Source organism: Salarias fasciatus, chromosome 17, assembly GCF_902148845.1.
Source record: "Salarias fasciatus chromosome 17, fSalaFa1.1, whole genome shotgun sequence".
Lineage (NCBI taxonomy): Eukaryota > Metazoa > Chordata > Actinopteri > Blenniiformes > Blenniidae > Salarias > Salarias fasciatus.
The window spans coordinates 5,462,603-5,476,135 of NC_043761.1; the positions used below are offsets into that span (position 1 = coordinate 5,462,603).

Consider the following 13,533-nt stretch of genomic DNA (forward strand, 5'->3'; position numbering starts at 1 on the left):
GTCCTGCTCCTGACTGATCCTGTCAGTGGACAGGAATGTCTGTACTCCCCCCCCCCACCGACAATGGCCTCAGTGTGAAGCGAAATGCTGCAGATCTGTGTATCGAACGCCTTCGCTCTCGTGTTTCTCCACACCTGTTACCATGTGCTACTTTAAATAACGCCCCGGCCTTGGCTTCGCGGCTCGCCGCCGACCCGAAACCTGACCTGCCATCACTCCGAGGGTTCATTACACGAGTGAGAATTCAATTACTGGGCTCTCCTGTGTGCAGGTCTGATAAAGCGTTTCCTCTGACGTGATGAAGGTCCTCTTGTGGGAGAAGAAACGGGAACAGTCGTCGGAGCCGGAGACACAAGCGGGCCTTTGTTACAAGGATTTGGATCCTACTGCTCCACGCCAGCAAATCCAGGACTTGAATTTCAGGTCTTTGTCACCCAAAATAGTTCAGAGAAGGGGGTGAATTAGAGATTATTCAGGAAAAAAAAAAAAAAAGAGAGAGCAGAACAGAGTTTAGCTCCTCAAATAGAAAGGCTTAAGTTTTAATCTGAGAGCTAAACCACTTAGAAGATTTTTATGAATCTAGAAAGTGTTGCCAGAGGACAAAGAGGAAGCTCAGATGAAATCAACGCTTCTCTTTCTGGAACACTACTGCCCTCTGCAGGAAATTCAACAAGCACACACACATCTGGTGGAGGAGTCTGAGGAGAGGACGCGTGTGTTTACGTCCGAAAAGTGTTTTTACTGAATTATTCAGCGAATTACGCCGCAGTTCTCCCCTGTAATCCGCATTAACGCCGCGGTATGAAAGGAAACTTCCTGCTCTTTAGACGCATTCACTGCAAGAAAACAGAGGAGAAAGCAACTTACATGAGCTCTGAAAAGCAATTTACTGTACTGCCACGCCACATTAGAGTCCCATGCAGCAGCAGCAGCAGTGTGTGTGTGTGTGTGTGTGTGTGTGTGTGTGTGTGGATACATTAAGAGTCACTGGGCCACGGCTGTAATTGCTTCATGGGACACTGTTAATTTGATTTAGATGATTTTAACCACCTCCTGAAATCAAGTGAGGTCTTTACAGATTTCCCCGATGAGATGGGCCTCGTTAGACCAAGAGGATCTCAGGAGGAATTTTTGATGTTTGAATGAAAAAAAGAAAGAAAAAAAAAAAAAGCCTATCTGAGCCTGAACGGGGTGGTTTCTCTCAGTCTGAAGCAGAATCAAGACAGCATGACATTGGGACTTTCAAACTGGAGCGCTCGCTCAGCCGCGTGGATGTAAATCAAAATGAAACGGAGGGCGGAAAGGAGGACGAATAAATACATCAGAGCATGACGAGACGGCGAGTTTGGCTGGAAAAGCTTGGTCAGAGATTTTATTGCACCCTCCCAGAAGTAACTAAAGGAAACCATGAGCATGTATTCTGGAAATGTCAGGATCTTAAAACCCTCAGAGGAAAACGCAGAACAACTCCTGGCTAACAGGCCCTGGAATGAAGCACATTTCAATATGATTTCTTTATATCACGCTGGTAAAAATGATTGAATTAACATTATATAGGCAAACTGTTGATGATACAGTGTATACGCAACTGTTAACGCCGCTTCAGCTGGAAGCCAAAAGTGTCACGTTTTTATTTTCCTCCCCCTCCTCTCACGATTCCTTCTCTCTGCTTCATAACTCCGGCCTGCCGACGCCCAAGTTCAGAGATTAGAATGAAACTTGCTCCCATCTGCGGCACTTTTCACCTCTTACTGTGATGAATGAGTCAACCTTTTCCGGGTTAACGTTCATTTACGGCCGTGCCGCCGCGAGGACGCGCGCGCTTTACACTCCGGAGCCATTTGTCATTTTATAAAGCGAAGCCAACGCTGACCTTTTTAACCAATCCAGGAATCATTACTGAGGAAAAGCAGATTTAAGAGGAGAAACGGTTCAGTCAGGATGGAGATGCAGGGAAAAGGAGCGTTTTGGGATCAGGGGGTTGTTTTTATTTTTCTCTCCAGCATGACTTCATTGTAATTTTTGAGTTAAAATCATAATAAAATATTATACTATTCTATTAAAATACATTTTTACAGCTGGAATCATCACGGGAATTGCAGATTAGAGGTCAGAATTTTAGGAATTATGCAGCTTTTTTTTAATTGAATTATCCCAACAGCTGATATAAATGATCTCAAAGCAAAATTAATGAGAAAAAAATAGACCAGAGCTGTGAGGTGAATCGACGCCTTAGTTGATAAATTTAACTAATAAAATGTTTGTCTGTGAACATGACCGCAGGAGAAACGTTAGATCAGCTTGTCTGACATGTTAAAATACTTCTTTTTAAATAAAGGTATGCAACAAACTCACTTTAAAAATACTCACTATTGTTTATTTAATCATTTAGATGCATTTTTTTAAACTGTGGTTCTCTGTCAAAACACAAGCAGAGCATCAACTGTAAAGCTGCCACTAAACAACAGGAACAAACTACACAAACATCAGGAAATACTTAAAACGTCCTCGCATCTCCAGACATGTTCCAAACTCTCTACATTCATCCGTCAGTGTTTCTCACTTTGAGAAAGGTCCGATCGCTCACATTAACGAGAAACGGCTCTTCAATAACGTGATTCTTGGTATGACTGTATTTGTAGCTCTAAAACAAGAGTGACTTCTATTTTAACGCAAACATCTCACTCTGGTCTTTAAAACGGCATGGGCAGGCGGAAATTTACATTTTAAAGGAATGGAAGCTTTTAGTTAGGAATAGTTTGTGTTAATATATACAAAAAAAACAGTGCAAAGGGTGATTTGAACTGGTTAAAAACAACCAAAAACGGGCTCAGCTTTGAGGATTCGCTCTCATCTGGAGTTCACAACCTTCGTCGTCCTCGTGTTGATGAAATCGGATTTCTTGAATCCGCCCTGTCGAGAGAAAAGACAAAGTTGTTCAGTGTGACCTTCCCTTCATGATGGATTTCTTAAAGTTTATTAGAATTTCATTTGAATCTTTAGCGCCCCCGAGTGGTGCCTGATTAACACCAAACACCAGACTCTCCGACATGTTTGAAATAAATAAGCAGTATAGTCTCAAATGATCAGATTTTAACCAAAGCCTGAATTCCTTCGCTATCAACTCATGTAAACATTATGTTGGATGTTATAGGATCACACTGCAGTGACTACAACAAGACAGACTCACGCTGATGTTGAGTTTGTCTGATATTGGTTAACTTTTTAAAATATCGGTATATCATATATCGGACAGGTTTTGATATTTCTGTTTTAGCAGATTTCACAGATCTGAGTTGAAATTGATTTAAGTTATAAAACCCTGTCAAGGTATTTTGACTTGTAATTCATAATTAGTCATCATAGAAACTTGTTTTAATAGATTGATCTGTAAATATCGGCTTTCGATCACAACCACAACATTAATATCTGACATCGGTCAAAATCATCATGTCAACCTTTTTGTCAAAGTTTTGAAAATGTCGGTTTACACAGAAGCGGCTGAAAATGCTGGAGTTTGGGAAGGACTGTCATCGAGCTTTACTGATACCCTGAGGAAACTTTTGCTGGACTTCTCACGTAACCTTCAGCGTCTTATCTCAGTTTTTCTTCTCATTTCGCGTCAACTTGGTGCAAAAAGCATAAACAAGCGGCCGATTCCTTCAGAAGAAGCTGAGAATCAAAGGGGGGAGTTAATTCAACCCTTTTCACATTAAATAAATCATCTGATCGCAGCTGATGCACAAACTAGGAAGAGCTGGAGGCGTCGCCTGGAGGACGAAACATCACAGAGACTCAGCGACGCCACTTCCACCCTCAGATCAGAGAGCGGCGCCGCGTCTGATGCGTGCTGACCTTCTTCAGCGCTCCGTGGAGATCGCGGTGGTTCCACATGGCGTGCAGGAGGACGCAGGCGGCGTGGCCCGCCCGGCTGCGGGAGGGAGGCACACGGGTTAGTCAGACGGCGAAGCGTCGCCCGGCGCGGCGGCGCGCCGCCTCACCTGTTATCCGCGTTGGCGACGCTCATGATCTTGGGCAGCGCCCCGAGGTTCACGATGGCCTTGACGTGCTTCACGTCGCTCTGGCTCAGGTTGAGGAGGATCTGGCACAGGGAGGTCGTGACCTCGCCGGTGTCGCCGGGCAGCATCCTCACCACGTCGGGCAGCACCTGCGTGGCTGGGAGCCGGACGAGACGCCGTTTCACTGCCTGCCGCGCGGGTTTAGCGCCGCCTGCTCGTGTCTGAGTGGAGGATTACCGACGTCGGGCTGCAGCTCCTGGTAGCGGGACAGGTTTCTTATCAGGAACACGGCCGACCTCTTCACCTCGCTCTGTCCTTCCTCCAGAACCTTCTTGATGTGCTGCAGGCCGTTTTCCCGCTGGACCACGGTGCAGGCGATGGCCTCGGTCAGCTAGAAACACACAGAAACACTCAGCAATTCCACTTTTCGGTTGGATTTACAGGTTAAAAACAAGGAGACAAAAATTACAGTTTCTGGCCATATAAGAGGTGTCAAACATAAGGCCCGTGGGCCAAAACTGGCCCGAAAGAGGCTCTGATCCAGCCCGCCAAACCATAAAGCAAATTATAAACATTTCCAAGAAAACTCTGATATTCTTGAGCATCACAGACACGACAACACTGAGACCCGAGCTGAGACATCGCCGATGCTGCTGTGAGAGCGAGCTAACTAGCATTAGCATCAAAGTCACGCTGTCAGGGGGGAGTGTGGAAAACATATGCATAATTCAACAGCTATAGAAGAAGTTTTTTGGGATATTTCACTGCATTTTGCATCAGAAGGTTTCATTTAAGTTGGCTTTATTATGAAATTTTGGTCATTTTCTGTCGTAACTTTTTGTTTTTTGTGAAAATATAGATACTTTATGTGATTCTAAAGCAACTTGATCAGCCTCAACTGTTGCTACTTTATCCTCAAACTGTATCCCTGACTTCTCCTCAAAGAATAAAACAATAATCAATCTGGTTTGAGGAATGAGAGAAAGAGAACGTTCAGATATTTGTAAATCAGGCCTGTCCGTGTGTGTGTGAGTCGCAGCGGTGAGTCTGGACCCCCACCGCTCTGTTCCCCGCCGTGATGTTCTGCAGCGCTCCGATGGCGGCCTCCTGAGTGCAGCGCCGCGTGCTGCACGCCACCAGGGACAGGTACATGCGCACGGTGATGGGGCTCCACAGCCACTCCACGCCACTGGGGTTGGCCTTCTCCTCCAGCAGGGGGCGCTGCTTCTCCGGGAGCTGAGAGGAGAGGAGGCGGGAGGTTCAGCGGGTTCATATTGACTCGAGCAGCTGCACAAGAACCTGGAAATGGAACGTTCCAGATGAAAGTGTGTGTGTGTGTGTCTGACTAGGAAACACTGCCGCCCATCAAAGTCGGAGCACATTTGTCCCAAATTCTCAACTCTTTTCATCCATCTGGATTTTCAGTAATGATCAGTCCGGATTTGAGGCTCCAGTAGTTTTCACTGCAATTAACTCTTAATTGAAAAACTGCAGGTAATGCATTATTTACAATTCAGTCTCCAGGAGTGGAGGCGTGCATTTTGGTTCCTATATGTTGTGAATAAATGTATGAATCCGCAGCTTCTCTGAGCTAAATGACCGGAGAGTCGGACTCAAACGCGTCTCTGAAGCGCGGTTCAGAAGGATCACCTCCGCGATGCGAGCGCCGCGGTACGAGAAGCAGCCCACGGTTTTGGGCTGGGGCTCCAGCCTCTGCTGAGACGCCCGCAGGTCCAGGCTGTGATGCTGCGGCAGCTCCGACTCCACATGATAGGACAGGTTGTGCAGGATGCAGGTACAGTTCTCTGTGGACTGGAACAGCACACGAAAACATATCAAGACCATGTAAATGCAGCCAGCTTTGCTTCACATGTGATAATTGTTTGAGGAAGGCTTAAAATTCTAAGTTTTTGTTCGTCTTTCACTTGTTTTAAGTTCTAAAACCATCAAATTTTCCCAAGAACAGGCTGTTTTCTGTTGTGTTTTTACCTTCTGTGGACTTTTCTTTTCATTTTTCTACATCTGCATTCATTTAAATGTTTTTCTTATTTCATTACTTTTAATTTAAATAGTAAAAAATATATATATATATATCTTAAAGATCTGCTTCCTTGTCTGAAAAATAGTTTTTTCGCGATGAAAAGAGTCAGCCTGTCGGAGCGGGACTGTCCCTTCACCTTGTCGTCAGTGTCGCGGTTGGCTACGGTTCCCCGGGTGTAGTAGACCAGTGAGTCTATAAGGTTCTCACACTCTCTCATCGCTCTCCTGACGTCGGGGCCGGCGGAGCTCAGATTTCTGGAAACAGTCAAAACAAACATGAACGCACGCGCTGCCATCAGATAAATGCTTTTTTTTTTTAAACTGCTGATCTGTGTCGCTGTGCTGAACCGCAGCTTTCAGGGGACAAATGAATCCAGAAAGCATTTCTACATCATCCGACCTCAGCGGGAATATAAACACAACAATTAGCATTAGGAAGCTGGGAGCAGGGGCCGTTTGTGCCGTGATGAGAACGAGATGCAGGAGGAACACGTCGGTTTTGTTCATCCAGCAGGAGCTCAAAAGGCTTCAGAACACGATAAGGAGAACTTGATAAGAGCGAGCGAGCCAGGACTGAATGATTTCAGCTCGGCGGAGCGGGGAGAAGAGAGGGCTGCATGAATTATTCAGCCTCTCGCTCTTTTCATCTGGCTATAGTTGCCAAGGGAGCGGTGCGTCTGATATCTCCTGCTTTGTAAACACGGAGGGGGGAGGAAAGCAACACGGCGATGCAGGAAATACAAACGGGGAGCACAACACTTCTGTGGCAGAGCTTTTTCAAACTGGAAGTTACTGCGTAACTATAAAATGAAATAAAACTGGTCATTATTCACAGGTACTGGTAGTTTGTTCCAGTTTGGAGTTCAGATCGTCCATCCTTCCACTCCTCCTCCGGATGGGTCTGGGTGCAGAGGAAGGCTCACCGCAGGCAGCCGGTGGCGTTGTAGAAGGCGTCGGCGTCGGCCAGGAGCTCGTGTTTCGGGTTCTCGCCTTCGTAGATGCCCGAACTGGGCACGAGGACCGAGCGCGTGAGGACGGACAGGGTCTGCCTGGACAGGCGCTCCTTCAGAACGTCGTGAGACGAGAGGTTCCACAGCACACCTGGAGGACGGAGAAACTTAACTGCTGATCTGAAAAAAAAGGGGAACGAACCTCCTCCGATGCTCAGAAGCAAACCGACCGGTCAGCTGGCGCCGGGTCTCCATGTCGTGGCTGCTGCTCAGCGCGTGCAGTATGACCTCCAGCCCGTCATTCTCCTTCACCTCCATCTTGTTCTCGCTGCTCTGGTACACCACGTTGCGCAGCGCCCCCGAGGCGGCGCGCTGCACCTCCTCGCTGTCGCTGTTCAGGAGCTGCAGGAGCTTCCCGATGCCGCGGAGGTAGTACACCTGAGGAGCAAGGAAAGGATGGAGATCAGCCGTTATGGGAGGAAGATGCTCTACTCTCTGGATGCTGAGATGCAGCAGACGGTTCCACGTACCATCTTCTTCGCCTCCGCGCTGAGGAAACACTGGTTCTGTATGTAGCTGGCGGCGCTGGTCAGCGTTTCCTCGTTGTCCTGGGTCAGGAGGCTCACCGCCTTCTCCAGCGTCATCTCCGGAGGCTTGTTCTCCGATTTTCTGCGTAGAAACACGCGAAGGAATTTAAAAACACGACCGGAGCACGCCGTTCTAAGTGTAAACCGACGCCGGGTCTCACAGCGTCGTGACGTTCTTCGCCTGAATCTGCTGGAAGGAGGCGTCTGCTTCCAGTCGGACCTCCACGCTGCTGGCGGACGGCGGGTAGGACTTCAGCCTGGTGGATCGCTGTCCGGACCTCCGGAGGCGAGCCAGCCACGCCAGGCCGTCGTCGTCATCGTCGTCGTATTCCATCGGGGCGGAGCCGAGCTTCACGTCGCCGTTGGCGCCCCTGAAACTCTGCCTCTGGCTCATCCGCGAGCCGTACTCGCCGCTGCGCTGAAACGCCGCGTTGGTGAAGACGGACTGCGACCCGGTGGCCTGCCTGAACGACCTCTGCCGGACGGGGGGGCGCGCCGACGCCGACGGGTTCACCCGGGCGCCGTGAGGAGCCTCCGAGAAGGCGTAGCGCTGGAATGAGGAGTCGGAGCCCAGGAAGCCGTACTGCGAGGTTCCCGCGGCGTGGGCGAGGCCGTGGGCGTGGCCGGGCCCGGGGACGGTGTGCATCCCCTGGCGGTACGTACTGTAGTTGAAGCGGCTGCGCGGTAAAACCGGGCTCGGCGGCGGCGACACCTCCACCCTCCTGGACGGTCGCTGCACATAGTTAGTGGAGAGGGAGCGGTGAGAGAAGCTCAGTCCGTTGACCTGAGGAGAGAGAAAGCAAGGAGACTTGAAAACTCACCAACTACAACATATTAAAGAGTCTTACTGTGATCAGCACAAGTGATCTATAACACTCATGTTTCCTTTGAAGTTTTTACAATTTTTCTTGTTGGCAGGCCGGATTGGGCCCGTTTTGGCCCACGAGCCTTATGTTTGACACCGATACGTCACATTGTCAAATTGCTTGACCTCCGCTGGGAGCAAGTTAAGACTCGAACCCAAAACGATGCGATTTGAGGAAGACTCACTTCAATATGTGGATGACAATTCAAAACTTTAAAATCTGACGATGATGGAGAACGAACAGAATGAAACGTGAAATGCAAAGTTTTAAAAAATGTTCACCAGCAAACACACAATCAAAAGCTGGTCAAGCACATTCAAAACTCAGCCACCACAGGAGGCGAGACCAGATCACCTCCATCCTGAAAACCTGACACTGGTTACCATCAAGCTCCAGCAGTCTTTACCCAAAATCCTCGAGAAGAGTACTTGATGCCCCCTGCCCCTCCCTTCTGCTGCTTCCTGATAGTAATGTCCCTCGATCGTCTAAAGCTGGTGCAGAATGTCACCGCCAGGCCGGTCACAAAAGCCAAAAACACTCCTGTTGCTCCTGTTCTGGCCTCTGATCCAGTCTGAGATCTTTGTTTTCTCTCCACAGCTCGTCCTGAGGACTTCACCTGACCGATGGAGGCACTGAGAGACAAACACTTCTGCAGTTTCTCCACTCGGTTCTGTTTTCCGGAAGCTGATGGTATCTGAACATGGCGACACGCCAACCCACGCTGCGGACCGATCACTGTTATCGTCCCCTGTTGGGCTGGTTTCACACAAGAATGACTTCTCAGGGGTTTCGGGTGGCCTCGATATGGCCTGAAGCTCCCGCTCCAACACATGTAGGTTCAGGAAAACGCCCAAAAGCAGGACGGTATGACTCCAAAACTATCAAAACATTTCATAAAATAACCAAAAAATACATTGAAATATGAAGATATTAGATAAATAGAAAGCTCAATGATTCACAAGTGGATAAAAACTAATAAAACGCAAGAAGCAACTGTGTGGAAAAGTCAATCCATTCTAGAAAAGAGTCATTTAGCTGCTGCTTGTTTTTCCAGTGAAAACCATCTTACATGAAGTCCTAAACCAACAACAAGGTTGCAAAAGTTTAATAACAGTTGAGTTACTTTGCTTCGTTCGTTTTCGTTTGAAGGCAGAGACGCGCCACACAAATCCTCATTTGACTTCAGTCAAATTGTGAAGTGCAAGATTTAAATTGTAGGAGTCAACGTGACTCGTTTGATGTTCGGGAGGAGAATCGAAGCCTTTCGCAACTTTGTGGTGTGTGTGTGTGTGTGTGTGTGTGTGTGTGTGTGCGCGCAACTACACTATGTTACCTTAGTGTTGGGTATGAATCCATCTGCGGCCTCGAAGCTCTTCGCCGTGCTCCTCTGTAAGTGGACACCACCTGAAACGAGTCCGAGGGGTTTGGTGAGAGCGCGCCGCTCCACGCTGTAATTACAAACACGCACAGAGACACTTCCTACTAGGGCTGACTCATGCTACACACACAGAGACAGACACACACACACACACACACACACACACACACCTGTAAACCAAGTTATTTAAATGGAGTGAAAGTGGCATGAAGTTGGAGAACAGATAAATAAGTCACCCTCTTTTAGCCTTCGACTGACTGTGCATGTTTTCCTCCCGCAATCAAAAAAACATAGATTTAAGGCTAAGCTGTGGCACAGTTGTGAATGTGTGTGTGTGTGTGTGTGTGTGTGTGTGTGTGTGTGTGTTTGCTCTGTGATGGACTGTGGACCCATCCAGTGTAACCTGCATTTGCAGAAAAGAAGAAGACCTCTGATATAAACAACACGATGGAGGATTCATTTGTTTTCAATATCTTATCGGCCTTGTTTTTAATCATGTCTCCTGTTTCAATTCCATCATTTAGTTAATCTTCATTATTGTTGCCTCTGTTTCAGTGTGTTCATCATCTCAACATTTGTTGATTTCTTTTATGTGCAGCACTTTGTGCATGAGGGGTGCAATTTAAATGCATATTATTATTGTTAATTTCTTATATCATTTTTAATCATTTAATAATTTCATGACATTCAATATCAATTAACTGATCGTTGCTTTTTTCCTATTACTGAAAAATATCTTCGCATCTACCTAAAGCTTGTGCATGATACACTACAAAAACTCAACAAGTCAGTTGTCTGTAAGGTCGAAATAAATCATCTCAGTTCATTTGTTTTTACCACCAAGTATGATCAGCTGCTGTTTTTATGCATTTCTGTGTGATTCTCTGACTGAACTCCAGCCCTGTAGGTTACAGGCAGAGAATGAAACAGTGAATAATCAGCAGCAGAAACACAAAACCAGGTTGTGTCAGCTGTCACCTCTCAGATGTACACAGGTAAAACTGCAGAAACCTGTCGGACCAGACGCAGCGGCGTGCATTCCTGCCAGGAAAATGTCTTTATTTAGTCCAAATAGACATTTGACTTTCTCCAGGCTGAACCCTATAGGAGTTTATATAGGAATTTAAAAAGTGTGGAATTTGGGGCACTTTAGAGCACTTTCAAGAGAAAATATGCACAACTTTAGGTTAATTTAAATGTCTTTCTCTATGTAGTCAATGCTTTCCCATAACACAGATGATAATGGTCAAAACTGCAGCACACTTTACAGTTTAAATACTCAGATTTAAAAATACTTTTTAAAATGTTAACAGGCTTTCAAAGACAAAAAGCAAGGATGAAATTATTTCATAAAGTGTTTAACATAAATCTGGACTCCATAAAGCTACATCCTAACATCCTGTGATCTGTTCAACTCCACCCGGACTCTTTAAAACACACCCAGGCTTTGAATTTGACTTTGCAGTCTTTAAATTCCACCTGGATTTTTTTGGTAGAAATCTTCAAAGCCAACTTGGCCAAACCTGGATTCTTTTGGAGAGACTGATTCTTTCTCCAGGACATCGACTCTGACTCTTTGAACTGTGACCTCCAGACCTGACCAGGAATCTTCACTTGGCCTCTTCAAGAAGTAGAAACAGAACATTCGAACAAGTCACAGACTTGATTCCGGAACTGTGAAACTTCTGGTCTCATCAAGCCAAAATCTACAATTCATGAATGAACCAAGCAAGATTTTCTGTATTGAACCTCTTCAAGCTACATCAAAACTTTTTCGAACCAGACCCAGACTCTTCAAACTGAACCAACCAGCAGGCTTCAAACTGCACAGATACTGTTCAAATTGAAGCTCAATTATTCCTAAAGGACTTCTTCCAAATGACTGAAAAACTATCGAATCCGACAGGGATGTATGAGTGCAAAAGTGTATGACTTTGTGTGTAAGAACACAATAATCCAGAGAATAACCAGCAAAATTGAGTTATTCCCATTGTTCCTGTGCTTTATTTCACTTGTAAATTAGTACTGCACTTAGTGTTGTTTAGTATTAATGTGTAACTATGGATCTGGAATTTTGTAATCCTATTGTTATCTGGCATTTAATGTTCTGTTATTTATGCCTGTTTGAAACAAAACAAAATGCTTATTTTCTAAAAGGGAAGCTCTCTATATACACACATACACTTTTAAATACACAGGAACACTTCAATCAAACTTAATTATTTAAACCTGGGGCGTAATCACACTGATTAAAAGAAATAAAGAATATTTTCATTGAAAAACATGAAATGTTTAAATGGTTAAACAGGACTAATGTTGTGTTCAAATGCTCGTTTAAAAAAATAGGAAAAGCCAGTGACACGCAGTTTACATTTGGAACCGTGATGCCTTCAGGTGCCAAAGCGAGGCGTATTAGTTTGTGTAAACACATAATATGAACTCCAAGTGATCTAGAAGGGCTTGGTTACCGTTTGACACGCATTTCCGAGCTTTGCGTGCCAGGGTGAGCTGGACCTGCTGCTGGACGCGCAGGTTGCGGTCGCTCGGATCCGGTTTGGCCGACGCCGCGGGGCCGGACCGGGTCGGCAGAGCCAGGCTGGTGTCGTCCAGCACGAAGGAGTCCTGCGCGGGAAGGGCCGACTTGATAAACACCTCGTCCATCGTCCGCGAGCACGAAACGCGTCCACAGGTCAGGTCAGGTGTTAATGTTCATGGAAGCAGCCCAGCAGGGCCCGTGGGGAATGAGTCCGTCCTGCTTTGTTGTCCCCCGCTCCGTGTCTCAGGTGGCAGCGTCCTGACAGAAAGGGGCGGGGCCTGGGGGCGGGGCCAGAGGCGCACCTGAGGTGTCAGGTGTCTCTGCAGGGAGGAATTCAGGTCGAGTTACCTCTATCATGAATGTAACTTGTACGTTTACACAAGCATGGGGGAATTTTTTAACACACGGCTTCAGTTCCTGCTACATTGCAAAAGGAAATGCTTAAAACGAAAATATCACCTTGTTCTAATGTTCTTGATTAGACCAACACAATTCCAGGGGCGGATTCAGACCAGGTGTCAAACCACTGAGATCACTCTTTTTATTAAGTGGGGGGAAATTTTTAGTATTATTGTTGAATTCGTGGATTTCTGGTGGTCACAAGATAAGATAAGGCAATTGTATATATATATATATATATATATATATATATATATATATATATATATATATATATATATATATATATATATATATATATTTAAAAAAATAAAATATGCTGGGCTTTAAATTCTACTGTGCTATTCTGCAGTATTTTAGTTTTGTTTTTTTTACACACAACTGCCCAAAAAGAATTTCTCGAACAAGACAATAAAGTGTGTTGTATTGATTTGCATTGTACTGTATGGAATCTCAGCCTTTGCCATCACATGGACGTATTTTTATTTAAACTACTCAGTATGAATATCATTATCATACTAACATTGAGTATCAGCAGCCATCCCAGCAATCAAAGGTCAGGTTGAAGACTTGATCCACTCAGATTTGCACTTTCCAAATGTTTCTTCTCGTGACACACGGTGAGGTTTTGGCCGCAGGAGCCATTCGCTGTCCTCTTTGGGATTTCCACTGTTGATTGTAGTCACACATTAACCAATGACGGGACTACAGTGTGCGTAGAGTTTGTGTTTCCCAGCAGATGTTTGACTGCGGGATGT

General features: G+C 45.9%; 1 protein-coding gene across 1 annotated transcript; it reads right to left on the reverse strand.

Annotated features, from left to right (window-relative positions):
* Positions 1–1,367: 1,367 nt before the first annotated feature.
* Positions 1,368–12,615, reverse strand: pkp2 (plakophilin 2). Its single transcript, XM_030113668.1, has 13 exons — positions 12,309–12,615; positions 9,796–9,866; positions 7,758–8,380; positions 7,540–7,678; positions 7,240–7,447; positions 6,983–7,160; positions 6,197–6,314; positions 5,670–5,831; positions 5,079–5,255; positions 4,257–4,410; positions 4,002–4,176; positions 3,856–3,931; positions 1,368–2,913 (listed from the first exon to the last, which is right to left on the reverse strand). The coding sequence occupies exons 1-13, from the start codon at positions 12,499–12,501 to the stop codon at positions 2,851–2,853; spliced, it is 2,337 nt and encodes a 778-aa protein (XP_029969528.1). The 5' UTR covers positions 12,502–12,615; the 3' UTR covers positions 1,368–2,850.
* Positions 12,616–13,533: the final 918 nt, after the last annotated feature.

Coding starts and splice junctions, on each gene's coding strand:
- pkp2 (XM_030113668.1), bottom strand. CDS start 12,501: ATGGACGAGGTGTTTATCAAGTCGGCCCTTCCCGCGCAGGACTCCTTC. Junction 7,448..7,539: donor GCGCGGAGGCGAAGAAGATG/GTACGTGGAACC, acceptor CTTGCTCCTCAG/GTGTACTACCTCCGCGGCAT. Junction 4,177..4,256: donor GGAGCTGCAGCCCGACGTCG/GTAATCCTCCAC, acceptor TCCGGCTCCCAG/CCACGCAGGTGCTGCCCGAC.